The sequence below is a fragment of the Rhinolophus sinicus genome, chromosome 14 (assembly GCF_057876585.1).
Source record: "Rhinolophus sinicus isolate RSI-liver-muscle chromosome 14, RSI-T2T, whole genome shotgun sequence".
NCBI lineage: Eukaryota > Metazoa > Chordata > Mammalia > Chiroptera > Rhinolophidae > Rhinolophus > Rhinolophus sinicus.
This window is the reverse complement of record NC_142514.1, coordinates 890,647-911,962: the sequence shown is the minus strand read 5'-3', so window position 1 is coordinate 911,962 and position 21,316 is coordinate 890,647. Positions and strand designations below refer to the sequence as shown.

The 21,316-nt window shown below is 57.8% G+C and overlaps 1 protein-coding gene across 3 annotated transcripts in view; it reads right to left on the bottom strand.

Annotated features, from left to right (window-relative positions):
- The window catches only part of PRKCZ (protein kinase C zeta), a 93,422-nt gene extending 72,454 nt beyond the window's left edge, over nt 1–20,968 (bottom strand). Inside the window, exons 1-4 of one of the 3 annotated variants that reach the window (XM_019712080.3) lie at nt 20,656–20,968; nt 16,306–16,427; nt 15,305–15,394; nt 13,986–14,036 (exon numbers count right to left, since the gene is read on the bottom strand). In XM_019712080.3, coding sequence (XP_019567639.2) covers nt 13,986–14,036; nt 15,305–15,394; nt 16,306–16,427; nt 20,656–20,726 — 334 coding nt within the window. In that variant the 5' untranslated portion in view covers nt 20,727–20,968. Of the gene's footprint in view, nt 1–21; nt 367–575; nt 966–13,985; nt 14,037–15,304; nt 15,395–16,305; nt 16,428–20,655 lie in introns of those variants that run through there. The other 2 variants (XM_019712084.3, XM_019712082.3) reach the window with 2 other exon arrangements.
- Between the last annotated feature and the right edge of the window lie 348 nt (nt 20,969–21,316).

Sequence of the window (21,316 nt, the reverse complement as noted above, 5' to 3'; positions counted from 1 at the left end):
TCAGCCGCCGCATCCGTCTACCTCCGACCATCTCAGAGTGGAGACGCGGGCCTCCAGCCGCGCTCAGCTCATCGCCCACACCGGGGACCTGCGGGCAGAGCGAGCGAGTGAGCGCACGTCAACACGGGCCGCGCCACGACGCTGTCGTCAGTGCAAACCGGAGCCAGGACCCGCAGAGGCGGCAGGGACGGGAGCCGCCGCGGGCTCGGCCGGGACGCAGGTGCCGCCAACGCGGCCCGAGCCCCCACGCGCAGCCACGCAGGGTGAGCCACCAGCCGCGCGCACGCCCCTCGCCCGTGGGCCGGCGGCTCGGAGGACGATGGATGTTCCGTGAGCCCGCAGCCCGACAGGCCCGCCAGGCGCGCTGCTCTGGGGCCAGTTCGCCCCAAACGCTCACCCCTCCGAAGCAACGGCCTCCCCCTGCTCCCCCTGCGCTCGCTCCCCCCGCGCGGGGCTGCTGCGGTCGCATCACCGCGTCTGTGCCGGGAAGGTCCCCTGCGGGCACACGGCCTGCGAGGCGGCTGCCGGCCCCTGTGCGGGCGGAAAACGCAGAGCGCTGCCCGCGCGGTACTCACGGCGTCCTCCTGCCTCCCCAGCTGACTTCTTTATGCTCCGCGGCGCGGCGGGCGTGAATCGTGCATGTCCCTGCCCTTCAGCGCTGATGCTGCCCCGCGCCCCTCGACCCGACAATGGGCTGTGGGCTCCCACGCAGGAGACAGGAGGGGCGCTCAGAGGCAGGCTGGCCGGCCCGTGCCCCTCCGCTCACATCCCTGCCGCCTCATGTCTTCAGGCCCGGGTGGTACCCGGCTCCCCTGGGAAGCTGGAGCCGGCAGCTGAGGCACCAACTAAAACACGGCCTGGATATCAAGGAGCTGACGTCACATGAAAACAAGCATCTCTGCATTGAGCCGGTCCTCAGGGCGGGCAGTAGCCAAACGGAGGCAGCTGGGCCTCAGGGAGTCTTTCAAATGCAGCCTCCCAGGGACAGAGCCCAGCTGGCCCCGCGGCCAAATCAGGTCCGCTGGCCAGGCTGCAGGGACACAGTGGCCACCAAGGCAGGAGAGACCAACCTACATCCAGAGACCAAGAATGGGCCCAACACAAATGCTTGAGGGCCCAAGCCAGTGCCGAGGGGAGACAGAGAAGCCGAGAGTCCAGTCAAAAGCGGGCTGAACCCTAGGTCAGGTGGCCTTTGGAAGTGGTTGCCGCTCTGGGGGGCAGTGGGCACCGGGAAGGGAAGAAAGGGGGACATTCCACACACCAGGAGGTGAGAATCGGGGTGCCTGGCTGGGATCACAGGAGGGGCCCCCGCTGACTCATGCCACCTATGTCCTGCCCATGGGCGCCCAGAGCAGAACACGAGCCCAGGCGTCCAGCTCTCACCCGCCACCTGACAGCCCACTCCCACTGCCCTCCAAATCCAAAACACATGCAGAAAAGATGGCACCAGCCCTGCATCCACCTGGCACTCCACACTGGGAGCACGGGCAGTGACAGGAAATGTCTATCCCCGCCCTCCAACAAACACGTGCTGCCACCATGGGCAGAGATCTGGGAAAGGTGAGGGTCCGGCTGGAACCGCGCACCTCCGATGGGTTATAAGCAGGCAGCCAGAGCTCTGGGTGCAAACTCCCGCCCTGCAGGCTCTGGCTGTGTGGCCTGAAGCATCCGGCAGCTGACTGGCCGTGCCACAGCCTTTCCTAGGACGTGCTATACGTAAATACAACACTCAGGGGCACCATTCAAGGAGAAGGTCCCCAAGTGTCCTCTACTGGAAACGCAGGTTGACCAGGTCTCGGTGCTCCCAGACAACAAACAAGCTTAAGGCTGGCTTTTACAGTTTCGGTTGACTGAGTAACACCAAAACACTCACTATCGGGGCCTGTAGGAAAGCTTGCCGACCCGACTATGACCAACTGTAAAGTCACGAAATAACTGATGCTCCCTCTCCCCTGGGCTCCCAGGGAAACGCAGGGTTAGTGTGTCCCGTGTGAACAGTCACATGACTGGCGTGACATGACCCCCAGCACCTTCCAGCTGTGGCAGGCCCGGTCCGTCCACAACACGTACTTTGGTAGGACACAAGAAAATCAGGTTGAACTGGCAGACTGCTGATTTTACTGGAAGCCGATTTTAGGTGGAAAACTAGCTTTTCCGGTATGTTGCAAATAATTTGAGACAAAACTGAATGAAACTGGATTTTTAATAGCCATACCTGTAAGTACCAGGGAATGAAAAGCAGGTGTTTAAGTCATTTTGGAAGCATTTGTAGTAACCTGCCCACCTGTGCCTGAGGGACACTCCCGACGGCCTCGGCCCGCAGGTCCGGACTCCCCACTCCACCAGCTGCATCCCCAGGCCCCGCCCTGAGCTTGTCTGGTCCCTGTCACTCACGAGGACGCTGCACTGGCTTGACCACACCTGATGGGGGCGCTTTGCTTCCCACTTGATCAAGAGCTGAGCTGGGGGTGGTTGACGGTGAGCTGGCCTTAGGGAGCCCTCAGCACGTTTCTGGAGTCCTTCCAAACTCAGTTAATGTGCATGCAGCCTCCTTTATGGGGGGAAACTGAGGCACAGGGAGCCACACCCATCTGCCCAGAGCTGCTCAGCTCACTGCAGAGCCAGGGTCTGGTCCCAGCAGCTCAGCAGCACCCCTTGAATGTTATGCCCACCACATTCTATGGTCTCACAGACACATACGTCCCCTGCTGCCACCAGGGCCATGCTGAGCCGACACCTGGCTTCCCCATATGGGTCATGGTCAGTGGAGGTAATCTCTCCGTGGACTCAAAGGACTGACAGGCCGAGTGAATCAGGACTAACTCAGCTCTGCCCCCAATCTCAGTGTGGACACCATGGCTCTCCTTCCATAGCCCTTCCCGGGTGGCAACCCCGAGTGTCCACCACAGGCCCCAGGGAAGCCGAGGCGCCAGCCTGGGACAGGAGCCTGCTGGAGGACCACCTTATCCCTTGGGTGGCCCTGCCCAGCTGCACGCTGCCCAGGCCTGTGGCCACCCACCAAGGGTCCCCAAGGAGTATGTGGGCTGGAACAACAGTAGAAACGCCCCAAGGAGGGACAGCACTGGGGCCTGCAGCCTCCATGTCCAGCCCTGTGTGACAGGCCCTGCTGTCCAGCGAGCCTCCTCCTCCAGGAAGCCCCTCGGGCCAATGCTCATCACCCCCAGGACAGCCCCAAGTGACAGAAAAGCTTGTTTAATGCACTGAAGTCTCCAGCCCCGTAAGTGCCACCAAATGTCCCTTAAGACACACTGAATACTACTGCTACTCCACCTTTTACAAGCACTATTGTACTTACAGCCCCATTATTTCCACTTTGTAAGTATGGACAGGCGGTCACTAAACAGCCAGTCACTGGCTTAAGGACGATGTAAGTGTCCCTCCCTTTGGCACAGCCATGGCCACTGCTGGGACGCAGGTCTGCACAGGCATGCACTGCCACACCTTCCCAGGAGGGTGACTGAACCCCTCCCAGCCACCCTGCTGGGGCTCGCTCCAGCTGTCAATCACCTCCCAGCCCACAGTCCCTGGGAAGGGCCCACGGGAAGGGCCCACAGGATGGGCCGGCAGGAACTGGAGGTCCGGTCACATGGAGCAGGAGTTGGCTGGACGTTAAAGGCAAGCGGCTGCCCAAGGGAACGAGAGGGTGGTGGGTGGCAGGACACAGGCAGCAGGACCCCAGTGTCCTTGGGAAAAGGTGCCGGACCTGGGCCTCCCCACTTACGGGGACCATGGTGGGGGTGATAGTCTCAGCTACACCTACCTGCGAGGCCTGCCCACTGGGCCTCAGTCTCCCACAAACTGGCCCAGGGCGTGCTGACCACCAGCACTGGCGCAGGACCGACTTCACAGCCCACGGACCACCTCGGCTCCAGCCCCCAAACCTCTCCAGTGACCCTGTGTCAGAAGGGGTCCTGCACCTCCAGGCCATCCTGGTGTGAACCCACCACCCACAGTCCGACTCAGAGCTCTGCATGGGACTGCCCCCCCCAGAAGCAGCTCTGCGAGGGCACCAAGACCCCATAAACCTGAATAGCCTCAACCACAAAACATGACACGAGAGGGCCACGGAGACCCCATGCAGAGAGCATGTCCCAGGGACAGACCCACCTGCACAGTGCTGGGGGAGTCAGGCCCCCACCCCCGAGGAGACTAGACAATCGGACCTGGATGGTGGCCCCCAAAAGACATGTCCATGTCCTAACCCCAAGAACCTGCAGATGTAGCCGTTTGGAAAACGTTTTTGCAGGCAAGCTTGAGCACCTCAGTCACACTGGAGTAGCCGGTGGCTGGTGTCCGCAGGGGGAGGGACGGTGCCATGTGAAGACAGGGAGGCAGACCGCAGGGCAGCCTCTCGCAGTCAGGGAGGCTCACACGCTTGCCTGGCCCCGCAGCCTCCACAGGCAGCTGGGCGTCCGTGCCTCCAGGCTCAAAGGGAAAGTCTGTCTTTCTGAGCCGCCCGTCGGGGAGCCGTTATGGCACTGGGGGACCGAACTCACCCTTCCACACACCGCAGTGAACAGGGACGGTGAGGAGAGGGTCCCTGAGAGGCCCTTGGCAGGGTGCCCCAAGGGGGGCTGTGACCATTACTGCAATGACGGGAGCTGTCGGCAGGGGGCTGGTCCCACCCCCTTCACCTGGAGGCACCCCTTCTATTAAGGGGACTAATCTGCTGTTTGTCACGGTGATTATCTGATTTTAGGGAACCACAGCCCAGGTGTCCTGGCGGCCGCCAAGTAAGAAATTTGCTGCATCTTCAGGAGAAGCAGCTCGGCCCTCCGAGTCCCTGCTGAGGGGCAGAGCAGCGACGCGTCCTACCAGACAACCAGCCCAGCACCACCCTGCACAGATATACACGCCAACGGAGCAAAGCCCAAAATGCAAGAAACAAAACATTCCTACCCTGTGGGGTCGCCAGGAAGGAAAACACTAACAGATGTGAACGCACCAAAGCAAACACCAACATGCCGTTTGACCAGAGGCACCAAGGCACCAGGCGGGGCGGCCTGGGGGAAAGACTGCAGGCGCACTGTGGTGTGGCATGAAGAGCCCATCCAGCGTGAGAATGGGCACAGACGGAGGGCCACAGGGCAGTACGACCTGGTGGGGACCCCGAAGGTCAGAGTCAGGCACAAAGAGCCCTGGGCTGCCCGGCCCACCCTGCCCAGACCAGCAGGCGACCACCCTCAGACACCAACGCTGCCGCGTCATTCTCTGCCTCAGCAAGCCCCCCAGAGCCGTGCGGGCCCCACCTTGCTGGGACATCCCAGCTAGCCCACCTGTTCCCACAGCACCTAGGGCCACCATGTCACCAGGTTGTCGATTCTTGGTCATGCCACTCACTCACCACCACCCCCACCCAGCCCTGGAAGGCCCCGGAAATGTGCCTCCACTTGCTTCCCAGCCCCTAAGGGGCCCTCGTTGCTGACGGCAGGGAGCACGGCCTCCCGCCTGAACCCCGACAGCGTATTCACCTCTGTCGCTTGTAACTGGCAGGCCTGCTCACGTAGGACCCAGAACCAGACTGAAGTCAGACCCCTCAGAGTGGGAGCCTCACAAGGCCCCGTGCACGGCTTCTGATGATGTTTCCACACACATGTGTCTGATGTGTCCGTGGATAAGCAGCCCAGGGGGTCCACACGATGGAATATTACTCAGTCACAAAAAGGAATGAAGCAGCAAGCAGACAGGAGATGAGTAAGGACACAGACGGCCTGGACAACCCTCAGCCCAACGCCATCCAGCAGACAGACACAGAGCACAGTACCCCCAACACCCTTCTCGGGGGCACACAGCACATTTTCCAGGAGAGACCACTAAGAGGCCTCAAATTAACTCTCAATAGACTAAAAAGATGGATCTCATGCAAAGCACCTTCTCCGACCACAGCAGGAGGAAGTCGGACATCAGTAACAGAAGGAAAACTGGACAATTCACGAAATTGTAAAAACTAACGCACCTTAAACAACCAATGGATCAAAGAAGAAATCACAAGAGAAATAAAAACATACTTAGAGATAAATGAAAACGAGACACAACACACCAAAACTTACAGGGTGCAGAGAAAACGGGGCTAGCAAATGTGAATGCAGACATTAAAAACAAGAAACATCTCAGGTCAGCAACCTAACTTTACAACTTAAAGAACTAGGAAAAGAAGAACAAACTAAACCAAAGCTACCAGAGGAAGGAAATAATAGATTAGAGCAAAGAGAAATGAAATAAACAACAGAAAAACAATAGAAAAAATCAATGAAAAAATCAACAAAATTGAAAACCCTTTAGCTAGATCAGGGGTGTCCAAACTGCGGCCCGCGGGCCAACTGCGGCCCGCAATCCATTGTTAATTGGCCCGCAGCAAATTCCAAAAATATATTTAGTTTACTTAAATAAACCAGGTGAGGCAATACATACTTCCCCTCGAGTGAGTGGCCCGGCTGTTTGTGTATTTTACCGCATGTGGCCCTTGGTAAAAAACATTGAAAAAAAGTTTGGACACCCCTGAGCTAGATGGTCTGAGGGGGAAAAAAGGAAAGACATTACTAAAATCAGAAGGGAAAGTGGGGACATTACTATTGATTCTACAGAAATAAAATTGATTATAAGAGCGTACTGCGAACAATTACATGCCAACAAGCTGGATTACCTAGATGAAATGGACAAATTCCTAGATCTACAAAACCAACAGGACTAAACCACAAAGAAATAGAAAATCTAAGTAGACCCGTAACTGGCAAGGAGAGTGAACCAGAAATCAAAGTCTTCCCACAAAGCAAAACCCTGACCTGACAGCTTCACTGGTGAATTCCACCAAACATTTAAGGAACTAATACCAATCCTCCAACTCTTCCTAAAATCAGAGAGGAGGGAACAGTTCCCAACTCATTCAAGGAGGCCAGCGTAACCCCGACACCAAAGCCAAAGACACCACAAGAAAACTACAGACCAACTTCCCTGATGAACACTGACTCAAAGGTCCTCAACAAAATACCAGCAAACAGAATTCAGCAGCACATGAAAAGGACTACACATCCTGACCAGGTGGGGTTTATTCATAGAAGGGAAGCTCAGTATAGGAATAGTAAGTGTAATATCCACATTGACAGAACAAAGGAGAAGAAACACACCACATGATTACTTCAGCTGATGCCCAAGAGGCACTTAACGAATTTGAAAATCCTTTCATGATAAAATACTCAACAAACTAGAAACAGGAGGTAGCATGTGTGCTTTTTCGCCACACTACCAAGCAATTCCTCAATTTTGATATTATCTGGAGATAACGTCACATCCCACAGGTTAAGGGCTTGGTCCTACAAGGCTCCCCCCTTCAGATCCCAATCACCAATCCAGGTTGTCACCTGTGCTTCTGACCCACCAGCTATAGGTCGGACGTTCCTGTGACCCCTCCTCTGAGTCCATTAATTTGCCTTGGGGCTCACAGAACTCGGAGAAACATTTCACTTACCAGATTAACTCAAGCCAGCCAAGTGGAAGAGATGCATAGGGCCAGGCGTGGGGAGAGGGCACGGAGCTCCCACGCCCTACCCAAAGGGCCCAGCAACCTGGACACTCTCTGAACCCACCCCAAAGTTCCATAGGACTTTAGGAATTTCTATGGAGGCTTAGGTACACACACACACACACACACACACACACACACACACACACACACACGATTGATTAACTCACTGGCCAATGGAGACTGGCTCATGTACCAGCCCCTCCCCCTCCCCCAGGTCAGGAGGGTGGGGCTGAAAGTTCAAACCCTCTAATCACAAGGTTTTTGTGGTGACAGCCCCACCCTAGGCTATCCAGGGGCCCCACCCAAGTCATCTCATTAGCAAAACTCAAGTGTGTCAACAGTATGGCCGAATGAATGACAAAAGACACTCCTATCCCTCCGGAAATTACAAGGGTGTTCTGAACCTGAAATTGAGGACAGAGACCACAGACAGATGCCAAAAAAATGTACACATTGTAAGAAAGCAAAACGGTATTAAATTGTAATACTCAATATGTACCTGTAACAAACGATGAATACAAGTCCCGTTTGACGTCTGCAACTACAAGAGGTGCTCAAAGGGGTTCCCATCAGTGTCATTTTAATAGTTTTTCTCCTTTCTTAAAATGTGTATGCATTTTTTGGCACCGCCGGTATTTCTTATTATGCCATAGAAAGAAAGTACCTCAACGTAATGAAAGCCACATATGAAAAGCCCCCAGGAGGCGTGTGTGCTGAGGCTCCCAGAGCCGTCCCGTGAGGCCCATGTTGCCTCCTGCTCACCAGTACCCCAGGGACTGGAAAAGCACTGACCTCACCATCAGGACAGAGGTACTTAATGTGGGTGCGAGCTCGGGAAGTCTGACCACCGGATATCATGGCACCCGGCAAGATGGCTTCTCCCAAGGGCACGCAGACACACGCCCCTACGACGGCAGAACTCCCGAAGGACTCGGGGATGACGCATGAGCCGAGACGTACAAATGAGGTGTTGGAGTGTGCCTCCCGATACGTGACCATGATTCTAGACGGTGCAGGAAGCTACCCAAGCCGTGCTAAGAAAGCTTGTCGCAGTAGACAACGTGTCACTGGCCACCCAGTGCCGTGCTGACCACTCTTCTACCTCTCGTCCCCCAAGAGACTTTCGATTTGCTATTGCGAGGCACAGAAATCAAACCCCTTTGCTGTTGATGAAGCCATATTCAGCCCCCAGATCATACCTGAAGGTACTGCTGGACTCCTCCAAACTGAAGTCTTCACCAAAAAAGGCTTCTACTTGTTGTGGGAAGAATAACAGTTCTCCAACTGTTGGTGAGATACTAGCAGACCCAGTACTCCCACATTTGGCACACCAACCCCACAAACCATGTCTGTTTCAATTAAAGTACGGACGCCAATGTCCCTCACAGGGTAAAGGGTTACAGTACAGACGCCTGCTTTGCAGCCCCCAGCTGTAGAAGCCTCAATGCCTTCAACATCAGCAGTTCAGAATGTTCTGATTAATCCATCATTCACTGGGTCAAAAACATTCTTATTACCACTAACGTAGTGTCATCACAAAATACTGCCAGTGACTCATCAAGTGCATTGAAAACAAAATGTGACGATGACATGATAACTTGTAATCTAGCCTTGATACATGTAACATGTACACTTGGTCTTGAATCCATTGTACTGAGATTGAACTGTTGTGTTGTAGAAAAAACTTAAATAGTATTTAATGAGTAAACAGTTACCATACTTTTCAATCAAGATGTTTTTTCTACTGAGATGGTGGATTTTCTTTAACAGCACTCGATGGTTTTTCATCAGCCTTTACGTGTAAAACATAAAGTTGTTATTCTTCAATTTAAAAAAAGAAAAACTGACAGCAATCTTATCAACGGTGAAAGACTGAACGCTTTTCCTCTAAGATCAGGAACAAGGCAGGCATACCCACTCTCACCACTTCAGTTCAGCACAGCACTGGAAATTCTAGCCAGAGCAATCAGGCAAGAAAAAGAAATAAAAGCAATCCAGATTGGAAAGGAATAATAAAATTATCTCTGTTCACAGATGACGCAGAAAAATCTAATGATTCCCCAAAAAACAAATTCAGCAAAATGGTAGGATACAAAGTCAACACAAAAATCAGTGGTGTTTCTATACACAAGCAATGAACAACCCAAAAAGGAAATTAATAAAACAGGTCCATTTGCAATAGCATCCAAAAGAATAAAACACTTAGGAAGAAGGCTAACAAGGAGGTGAAAGACTTTTACACTGAAAACTATAAAACAGCGCTGAAAGAAATTAAAGACGACATAAATAAGTGGAAAGATATTCCATGTCTATGGATTAGAATGTTATTCCCACCTAAAGCGATACACAGGTTCAACGTAATCCCTATCAAAATCTCAGTGATGCTTTTTTGCAGAAATAGAAAAACCCACCATAAAAATCCATATGGAATCTCAAGGGACCCCAAATAGCTAAAGCAATCTTAAATAAGAACAAAGCTGGAGACATCACACTTCCTGATTTAAAAACTTACTACAAAGCTACAGTGATCAAATCAGTGTGGTCCTGGCATAAAGACAGGCATACAGAGCAGTGGAACAGAACGGAGAGCACCGAAATAAACCCTCATGTCTATGGTCCAATGATTTCCAACAAGTGTGCTAAGGCCATTCGATGGGGAAAGCAGTCTTTTCAACATATGGTGCTGGGACAATTGGACAGCCACACGCAAAAGAATGAAGTGGGACCCTCCCCCAACACCACATACAAAAATTAACTCAACATGCATTAAAGACCTAAAATCAAAACCACAAAATCAAGATGACAATGAGACACCACCTCATACCCATCAGAATGGCTCCTGTCAGACAGACAGGAAGCAAGTGCTGGCGAGGACGTGGCAAGTGGGACCCGGGAGCCCTGTCGGTGGGAGGTAAAGTGGAGCAGCCACCAGCATGGAGGCTCTTCAAAGACTTACGCAGAGAGTGACCATGTGACCCAGCAATCCCGCTCCTGGGCGTTCACCCCACAGGACCGAAGGAACGCAGGGACGCAGACAGGTGTTTGTACTCACAGTAGCCGAAAAGTGGCAACAACCCAGGTGTCCATCGAGACAGGCAGATAAACAAAATGTGGCCCGTCCACACAGGGGAATAGTCTTCACCTGCTACAACATGGAGGGACCCTGAGGACACTGTGCTCAGTGAAATAAGCCAGACAAAGAAGGACAAGTCCTGCACGACTCCATTTATAGGAGGCCCCTGGAGGGGTCAGATTCAGAGACAGGAAGTAGGAGGGTGGGGGTCAGGGGCTGGGGGAGGGCATGGGGAGTGAGTGTTTCATGGGGACAATCTCAGTTTCGGAAGATGGAAAGTTCCGGAGATGACGGTGGTGACACCTACACAATGGTGTGAATGTACTAGATGCCCCTGAACCGGACACTTAACAATGGTTAGATGGTGAATTTCATGTTATGTGTATTTTACCACAATTTTTAAAAATGAGAGGGAAAGGATTGTTGTTCTGACACACGTTACACATGGATAAACTTCAAAAACATCGAAGTGAAAGAAGCCGGTTCCAGAAGACCACCTATCCGAACTTCATTTATACACAACGTCCCAGAAAGGAAAACCCAGAGACGGAGTGAAGATTGGGGGTTGCCAGGCGCTGGCGGGCAGAGAAGGAACGAGGAGGGTCAGTGGGGGCATGAGGTTTTCTTTCTGAACTTATTTAAAAAGCAGGCAGAGGGAGTGGCTGCACAACCGTGTGTGTATCAACTGCCACTGAATGTCACTTTAAATAGTTAAAATGGGAAATGATATGTTACATGTACTTTACACAATGTTTTAAAAACCCTGCAAAACTGATTAAATGCATAGAATGTGCATCTAGAGTAGAATGTGTGGAAGGTGTTTTGCTGAAAGTAAACAGGCTGGGCTGCTGCAGACTGGCCGTGAGCAAAACGTGCCCAGGCGCAGCGGGCGGCTGCATTCCTGCCGCGTGGTCACGTCAGCAGATGTCGTCCATCCCCCCGGTTCTCCTGGTGAGGACCTGCCGTGGCTCAAGGGCGCCCTGGAACCCTCACAGTCACCCCTGGTGGGGGCAGAGCTGCTCCACGCCAGGAAAACAGAACAGGATGGCCCACGCGGGTCCAGTCCCACAAGCGTGCTGCCCACCACAGCCATCGGGCGGCCAGAACAGGGCTGTCCTACGTCCAAGATCAGCATTAAAATCGAGCCAACGTGCAAACAGCCCGGGTGCCTGGGAGACTCCGTGTGAGAGGGTGCTCTGTGCTGCTCCCTTAGTTTGCTGCCCGGCCAAGCGGACGTCAGCGTCGGGAGTGGTATCCATGCCGGGGGAGGGACACCGGCCGGGCACCCAGCCACCACCCACAACACCACGGATCCCCGAGCCCCAGGGCCACCCCGTAAGGTCCTCAAGGACGTGCTCCTGTGCCCGGGCAGCGCTCTCGTGAAGCTCACCGCATTCTCCACATTCCTCTACAGTGACACGGCGGCCGGTGCCCACGTGTCGCTCCCACCTCTAGCTTGGCAGAGGGAGGGTCAGCCCTGTCACCCTCCCTTGGACAAGGCCAGCGTGGATGTGACCTGGGGCGGGCAAAGCGAGGAGCCTGGGGGCAGTGCTGCCAGGCCGTGGACTGAGTGGACAGCCCGCTCCAGCCTCTGGGGTACTGGACAACGCTGGGACCCCTGCGCCCCGGGGCGGCGCTGGCTGCTGGACACATCTGTCAGCAGAAACAGACAGCCTGTCACCGCTGTCAAAGCCTAGCGCTGTGAGGGGGCGACATCTTACTTTCTTTTCATGTGTCCAAAAGGACACGTAAACTGTCAAGTGTGATGCTGCCCTTTCGGGGTGCACGACCCTTTCCATGGGATGTGGGCACCCCCAACGGAGGGACACCAGCAGGGGCAGCCCCGTGGGGGACGAGGACCCTGAAACCCCTGTGCCGCCGCCCATCTCTCAGGCCCCATGGACGGGCTCCCCTCTGGCCGCCGGGGGCTGCTGCAGGTGAGCTTCTGCCTCACTGGCCACCTGCTCAGCCCCACCCTGAGTGCCTCCAGGTACCCACTGCACGTCCCGCCTCACAAATCTCCTCCTTTGATCCCCCATCCTTGCAGCTCCCGAGCCCCACAAGCAGAAACCCCACACGTGACATGTGAGTAAGTCACCAGCTTCCCCTGGCCCGCCCCCCCCTGGCTGGGCTGCAGCAGGGAGTCCGCTGACAGCTTTCTCAGCATGGTTTCCTGGCCTCTGAGTCTCCAGCTGCACCCCCACAGCCACCCAGCCCTTCGCCCACCTCTGGCTCCATTTCTGAGCCTCCGACACTCATGTATCTAGCTTGTCATCTGCCGCCTACTAGGACATACGGGGCTCCGACTGTCCCCCTGCACTGCCAGAGTGGGGCCAGCTCCAAGACACACACCCAGGACTGAGGGAAGGCATGTCCCTCCCTCTGCCCCGCAAGATGGCCCTCACACCGCCACTGTCACCTGCTACGGCCACACCTCGCCAGCTCCTGGGCACTTCTGGCCTCAGCAAACTGCCAGCTCCACCTGCCCAGATCCACGGATGTTTCTGAGGCCCCACTGCACCCTCCTGCGGAGTCACGTGTTCTCTCTGGGAGCCCGCAGGGCGTGGGCCGATCACCAACCACTCTCGCCGTGACTTCAACAGTCTCCTCCATGCTAAAGGCTCCCCATATCTATCTTCACCCCGACTTCTCCCACAAACCCGACACGCACCTAGCCTCCCACTCAGCACATTTACCGTCCCCAAGGGGGGACGCGGACTCAGCACGGCCTGGACCTGAGTCTGCTCAGTGCAGTTCCTGCCCCACCCAGGGCCGAGGGGCCACCCAGGCCCCCGAACTGAACAAGAAGCCACCTTGGTCAGGGCTTCACGCTCACCATGCCAGAGCGGGCGCAGCGCCAGGCCAGCGGCCCGGGACACACGGGTACCCTGCCCTGAGGGGGGGAACGGCTGCAGCGTGCGGGCGTCCGGTGGCCTCCTCTGACCCCACCGCTCCTGGGGACTTCATCACCATGGGGACGGGAAGGACGCCCATGTCACCCGTGGGGCCAGTGTGCACTGGGGGGCAGACAACCAGGTTCGGGGGTGGCAGTGAGCTGGGCAGACGCATGGCAGCAGCATCCAGCTGTTCCAGCCCGGGTCCTTCCCTCGCAGGGAAGATCAGGGCATTTTCTAGACTCTGCCACCAACTGAGCCAGCTGGTCCCCTCCCCGATAGCCCCGCTCATTTGCCAGGACAGACACACACAGAAAAGGCAGGGGCACCAGCCAGTGAGAAGCGCTCACTCCCTTTAGTCTTCACAGGGTAAACAATCCTAAGCCACAAAAAGCTCTGCCTGCCCCTTGCTGGCATAATGCGTAAGTTCAACCCACAACGTGCGACACGAGCCCGGGGAAAGGGCAGTACTCACTGTCTTCTCCTGGGCAAGGCATGCCGGGCTGCTCAGGGATGCTCGGGAAAACTGCACGGAGAGAAAGAACGTGGTTAGCGCCCGCGCCTGGCCCTGGGCAGTGGCACAGGAAGCCTGCTGGCTGGACTGCCACGAGTCCTGCACACGCTGCCCACGTGCCCGAGGACCAGCTTGTGGGAGATGCCCTGTGACAGAGCCTTGGACACCCATGTGCACATGTGTCCCCTGCCCCCTCCTCTGGGACTTCCGGAGCACTGGATGCTGGGGAGTCACGGGAGACAAACAGGCAGCACAGCGCCTGGCGTGGCGTGTTGACACAACCACGGAGGAGCCGCCCGCTGCGAGCGCATCACACCCCGCTCGCCGCCTGCTCCCCACAGAGCTCACGGTGAGGCACTTCCAAGTGCACCCTGGACTCCGTGACACGTACTAAACAGAAGCTGAGAAGACATTAAAGCCACCTTTTGCTTAGTCTGGAGCACAGCTGTCAGCATGACGGGCACCGTGAATGAGCTCAGCGCCATTGTCACCACCAAGTGGACGAGCTGCACTTTCAAATCCAAATGCCACTGGTATCCAGAGCGACAAACTGGGTCTTTGAACCAACTATTGCCCAGCGTCAGACAAAATGATGACGGACAGAAAACGCCAGGCGGTTTCACACTTTGGACCCGGCCACATGCCTGGCAGTCGAAGCTGCACCAGAAGGGGCTGCAGACGTGGCTGGTTGGCCACAGCTGCCGGGGCCACATCTCTCGGGCCCCACAGACACCCTTCAGAACCCTGACAGTGCTGGGGAGCAGTCTGAAAACCCCAACTTACAGGCTGTACTGAAATGAGAATATTTCCTCCGTTTCTAAGCCAGCTCTGAGCCTCCTGGGCGGAGGAAAGCTGTGAGCCTGGGGACACCCACAGGAAAGCCCCGGTCCACCAGAGCCGTGCCCGTGCCAGCCGTGAGCCCAGACCCTCCGAGCTGCAGGAATGCGGGGGCCGGTGTGCGAGCCCTGCTTCGGAGGTCCCGGTGACACCGGCCGAGGATCAACAAGCAGAAGCCAGGCTCCCGTGTCCAGTGAGAAGACACCTCACTGACTCTTCACCAGTCAGAGCAACGTTTATTGGGGTTAATAAAATGGAAGAGAGAAAAGCAAACCCAAGTTGCCTTACAGCCAATGTCTTTACATGCTCTAGCACCTAAGATTTCAAACTGTGATCCTCCGTGTGGCTTCCGGTCTCCCAGGGGGTCTGCAGAGGTGCCAAGATTGGCCCCGGTTCCCATTGCCCCGCCCCGCCGGCCCCAAGGTCCCCAAGGTGTCACTGACCATGAAGGATGAGCCCTTCGTCCCTGCGCTGACAGGACAGGCGGAAGGCCTCCTCCAGCTCCATCTGGGATGACACAGTGCAGGGGTCACCTAGGAGGGCAGGAAACAGCACTGAGGCCACTGCAGGCCTAAGGCAGAGGGGCCCACGTGACTCACACTCAGTGTATCAGACTCGAGTTTGGGGGGCAAAGTCCCCCAGAGCAGAGCTGGGAGGACGTGGAACAGCCAGCACATCCCCCAGCCCAGGGCCCACGTCAGAACCCAGCCACACCCAGAAGGAAAGCACGTTCACCCAGCAGCCAGCGCCCGACAAGCCATGTGGACAGCGAGGCTGGGCTAACTAACGTCCCGGGCTTGGGTGAGATGAAGCACATTCTTCTTAGGTCAGTCCCAGCCCGAAGGGAACGGCTCCTTGCCCTCCATGCTGGATGGGGACACAGAAGTTCACAGAACCAGGGCCCCATGGAACCAAGGGGAAGGGGCTCCCCTACCCCCTCAGCTGCAAGCTGCCAGTCATAGTGATCTGGAGAAGGGGGTCTCTCCTGGACTGTCTCCCAACCCCTCAGCTCTCCAATGAGTCTGACTGAGAGGTGGAAGGGAGGGAAAGGGGGGGAGGGAGGGGGCAGGAGAAGGGAGGGATGGCAGGCGAGGGGGAAGGGAGGCCCTAGCTGCACTTACGCTTCCCACTTGCCCTGAGAACAGGGAGAGCTCATCCTGACTAACCACCCACTGGAAAAGCCGGGACTAGGAGAAAGGTCAGCTCAGGAGAGTAAGGGCGGCCCATGGGGAGACCCCTGCGGCCCTCTCCTGTGTCAAGACCAGCTCCTCCGAGGGGGCGTCTCTCCTGTCCCACCCAACCCAGTTGCCCTTGGGCACTTGCAGGTCCCCACTAGGGAACCCCTTTAGTTGCATGGTCCACATCTCCCCAAGGAAGGGGCTGAGCCAAGTGCGAGGCACAAAAGGTTCAGGGATTTCCACGGATGACACAGGGCCAGGGCTACCTTCACTGTCCACCCACTTGAGGGTGAGCGGCTGCCCCTGGTGGAGGCGGCACATCTCTCTGACTTCCTCGCAGAGCTCCTCGAAGGTGGTGGCCGCATCCAAGCTGGTGATCAGGATGTCCCTAGGCAGAGGATGAGTGGTCACCACGGAGCACAGGGAAACCAAATCAAACACGGTCACTGATTAACCGCGCTACTGATGAAATACGTGAAATGAAACTTTCCCCAAGGAGCCACCAATCACGGTCTTGCTAAGTCAGCACAGTGACTGTCCCAGCCCAGAAAGGAGAGCTCTGTTGGGAGGTGCCTGGGTGCTCCGTGCGGAGAAAGAACCAGGCAGAGCCTCAGAAAGCACCCCAGCACCCGCTCAGGTCCCAGGTCGGCCCGAAGGTCACCCCAGCAGGTGGGGCAGGGTGGGGTGGACACAGGCTGTTCAGTTCAAGCCCATGGCTTCATTAAAGTTTCCCCCCAACCCGCATAGTGCCAACCAGGGCACGTCACACGCAAGGACTGAGACCTGCAGGAGGAGGGGGACGTGGGGTGGGGGCGAGGGCAGAATGGACTAACACAGTCCAGGCTGCTGTTTTAAACCCTGGAGCGACCATTCAAGGGCCTGTGGTGAGGCTGTAACATAATTGCAGGCACTTTTTTTGTGTGTGTGAAAAGAAAGTCACATAACTCATCCCAAAATGGGATGCTAGAGCTGGATGTCTGGATACAGCTCAGGGTCACCCTCTGAGGGCTCTGAGGGTGCGACCCCCCCCAGGGACAGGGAGGGAGGGAAGGCGGGGGCATGGCTCCCACTCCCCACCATGAATGCCAGTCCTGTCTCCCCACCACAGAGGGAAAGTCTGAGCAGGAAATCACATCCTCACGGGAAACACTGAAGCTGCAGGGAAAATGTACCCACATTTGACAACGCGACATGAGAGGGCAGAGCCTATACAAAGAAATCTGAAGGGCTCTGAAAAGTCACAAGCCGTGGAAGTATAGGGTCTGCTTGGTGTTGATACCGCTGGCTTCTGAACTCCATGAGACAAGTCTATGCAGACTTTGTTCCCAAGGCAATAAATCCAGCGCCACCAGGATCTGGGATCCATGCACAGGGCGCCCACCTTGGCTCAGCATAGCAACCCAGAGCCCAGCCCACAGGCCTCAGTCACCCTGGGGGCTACAGGGAGATGGCCCCAGCTGCCCACCCCTTCCCCCAGCCCCTGCCCCCAGTACCCCAAGCTCTCCACCAGGGCTCACCCAGCCCATCTTTCCCACAGCCTGCGCATCTCAGCAGACGGGGAAGCTAAGGCACAGAGGGGCGACCTGGCTCATTGGTGGGGGCTCCAGAGACGAAGCTCCCGCCCTCGCCTACCTCACACCCTGGAGTCACCAGACCTGATACTTACACTGCCCGGCACGCCTGTCACCTGACCCAGTGTCCCCAGTCCTCCTGCCACTGGGAACTCTGGAAGTCAGGGTCGACCACCCCTTCACCTTTGACCTCTCCCTGCCCCAAGAACCTCTCCCAAGTGGAAGCTAGTATTTCCTTGCAACGCCTCAGGGCCTAGAGGCCAAGTGGGCAGCTCCTGTAAAACCCCAGAACCCCAACCCTTGGGAAGCGCCTGGCATCAGGGCTCGTTGTCACACATCACAGCCATTTGCAGCCATTGGGCTCCTCCCCTCCTGGGCAGGACCGCAGCACCACGGGGAGGGGCCCCACCCCCACCAGGCCCCTGACCCCCACCCCTGATCGCACCCCAATCCTGAATCCAGCAGCCCCTCTGAGCAAGCCAGAGCCCGGGGCCGGCGACCAGGTGGACTGCCCCTCCCTGGACTCCCAGGTATGTCAGGCCACAGAGCACAGCCCCTGCCTGGGCTTCGCACAGGGCAGGTCCTGGACAATTCGCGTTCTGAGCTGGAGAGGGAAGACCCAGCACAGTCATCTCTATGACCTTAGAAAAGTGGGCATGTGAGGTTTAGCCTGGCAGAATAGGGTCTCCAAACACCCCAACCATCAACCGGAAACCCCCTGAAAACTCCCTGGGAAACACAGGTGCTGCCAGACCCCACTCAGACTCCGGTGACCACACACCCTCCAAAGGCCCAGCTAGAGGGGAGGGAGACCCCGATCTCAAGCCTCGGGAGGTCTCAGGGGATGGAAAGGGTGACCAGAGGGGCAGCTGAAGGGCCTCCCCCGCTTTTAAAAAATGGTGTCTTCAATGTGTCTGGCCCCCGGCCGGGCTGCCCCCAAACATCCCCCTTCCCAGAGGCACCAGCAGCATCTCATCCAGAGACCGAATTTCACCTGGACCTGGGGGGGTCTGTGTGAGAGCCCTGGCCTTGGTGGGCACTTTCTGGAACCTGCATCACTGCCGCGCTCTGAGGACGAGGTCTCCCAACTCAGACAGCGGAGTCCCTGGGTGAAGCGCCCATGCAGGAGGCCGTTAGGAAAAGCAGGCACGGGAGGCAGTGAGGAGCTGGGCCTGCGAAGGAACCTAGGTGGGGTGTCTGCAGGCACAGCCGGCAGGAAAGAGGGTGCGGGAGGGAGAGGAGTGTTGGAGCAGCGGGAGGAGGAGGCGAGGAAGAGGGACGGGAAGGGAAGAGGGGGGAGGTGAGGGATGGGATGGGATGGGATGGGTGAAGGGGAGGAAGGAGCAGAGGCTGGAATGGAAGGAAAAGGAAAGCGGTGGGGCGTGGCCGCCTCTGCCTGAGGAAACCAGGCTCAACTGGTCACATTACTCCTGGTAACCAAATCGCTCTCCGGGGCCAAAGCCAGGGGAGCGGACGTGGTGGGCGGGGCGGCTTCCCCAGAACTCCCCCAAGTTTGCGGAACTTTCCCCAGGACCTGCCTCCACTGTGGCCCCCACGCCACTGCTCAAGGCCTACAGGTGCCTCCTGGAACTTGTCCCGGGGGAAGGCTGGAGGGTCTGCTCCCCCCCCACCCCCACCCCCAGGCCCAGGCCGCTCCGGGTGCGGGCATCTCTCATGGAGCACCATCTCTGATTTTCACAAAGGCCGGTTGCTCAATTGAAAGGCTCCACAGTGGATCCACAGTTTACCCCTGGGCAAGCCAGTGGAGAAACTCAAATCTGTGGCCGGGTCCAGAGCCAGGGCCTAGCTGACACCCCACCAGCTTTAATCGCAGCCCACCCTTCCTGGCCAAAGGATAGAACTCAGGGCCTCTTCACAAAGGCCTGCGAGTGCGGCCCCCAGAAATCCTTCTTCCCTGGGGCTCTGCCACCAACCCGCCAGCACCGTTCTGCACCTCAGCCAGGCTGAGGGCCACCAAGGGGACAGGAAAGGCCTGACCCAAGACCGGAAACAAGAAACGCTCAGGTCAACAACCCAAAGCCCCTGCTCAACCTGAGCACTGGCTGGGCGGTGCCCATAGGGCTGTGCCCACCGGGCAGACCCCACTCCATGCTACTACAGCCGCAACCGCCAAGTTCACCCGTGGGGTCGGCGCTCCGCTCTGCGCACCCCCACCGGGCAGTGGTGACCCTGGGAGCAGCCAGGTCCGACTTGGGGACTCCTGGAGACCAACACCGGTGGAAAGCAGCACCAAAGAGCCTAGTTCTTCCTAGAGCGCTGTGTACACCGCGCAAGGGGCGGCGGCGGGATCTGGCCTCTGGACGCCGCCCCCTCTGTCCCCACCAGGGCTGCTCGGCGGCCAAGTGTCCAGCGCTCCCGGCCACTGACCCCTGTGAGGCGCCGGCTCGCCCCATTTCACAGCGAGGCAGGTAGAGTCCAAGGTGCTGTGCGCGGATGCGGGGCTGATCAGTGTCCGAAAGGTGCGGCCCCAACCGAACCGCGCCGAGCCCTTCCAGGCGCCCGACATTCGTGCAACCGCGGGCGACTAACCGCCTGGCCTTCGCATGGGTCATAAACTTTCCTTAAACTGAGATCTCTGGCCGCGGAAATTGAGAAAATTTAGGAAACCCCGATTTTTAAAAGTCTGCCAGCAGTTTTCACAATTTGACAAAAACTTTAATCCTTACGGTTTGTGGCCTTAATATCCTAGCCAACTTTCCAGGGAAAATGTCAACACTGCCCAGGACCGTGGAGCGCTCGGCGACGCCCGCCTCCCGCTCCCGCGCCCGCGCCGCGGAGTCCCCCCCGCAAGTCCGAGCCCAGCAAAACCTCGTCCCGGCCGCCTCTTGGCGCTGACGCGTCAGGACCTCCCGGGACGCCCCTGGGCCCGGAGGGGCCTCGCTGTTCCTTCCCTCCCGCGCCGCGACCGGGAGCCCCTGGCTTTCGGCTGCCCACTGCAGCGGCGACACGGCCCCCGACGACCCGCGCGGCGCGGGATGCTCCCGCGCCCGCCCCGCAGGGCCGGCGTCGGGCGCCAGTGCTCACCCGTTGTAGTGCGCCTTCAGCCGGACGCGGCCGCAGCTCCCGTCCATCTTGGGGCCAGTCCTGCTGGGCATGGCGCGCTCCGCCGGCCGCCGTCAGCGCCGCGCCCAGGGCGCTCGGGCCATGGCACGGGGCCCCCAGGGGCCCGGCGCCAGGTGGGGCCGGCGGCGGAACGCGGAAGGGAGCACTCGGCGCGGGTCGGGAAGCACTGGCCGCGCCAACTCCGCAGAACTTCGGCGGCCAGCGAGGCGGGGAGGGGGCGCGGCCGGCGGGGGCGCGCTCCCGCGGAGTCCCGCGTCAGGCCCCGCGGGGGGGAAGTCCGAACATGGCCGACCCAGCCGGCGGCCAATCGGTGGGGCGGACGGTCCCGGGGCGGGGGCGGTGGCACCTGCGGCCAATAAGGGCGAGGCGGGGCTGCCACCTGGGCCAATCCCCGGGGGACCCCGCGTCCGCGGCCCAATGGCGCGGCGCGGGGACACTACCTGTCGGGCGGGGCGCGGTCCACCTGCGGCCAATGGGAGCGCGCGCGGCCCGGCTCTGCCCGGCAACCCCCGGCGGCTCCGGCGGTCCGGGACTCCGACAGCAGCCGCCCTGCGCGTTCCCCTCGGTGCAGTGGGCTTCGGTGCCCGCGATTCCTAGGTGGGGTCTCCGTGCTGCAGCGCCC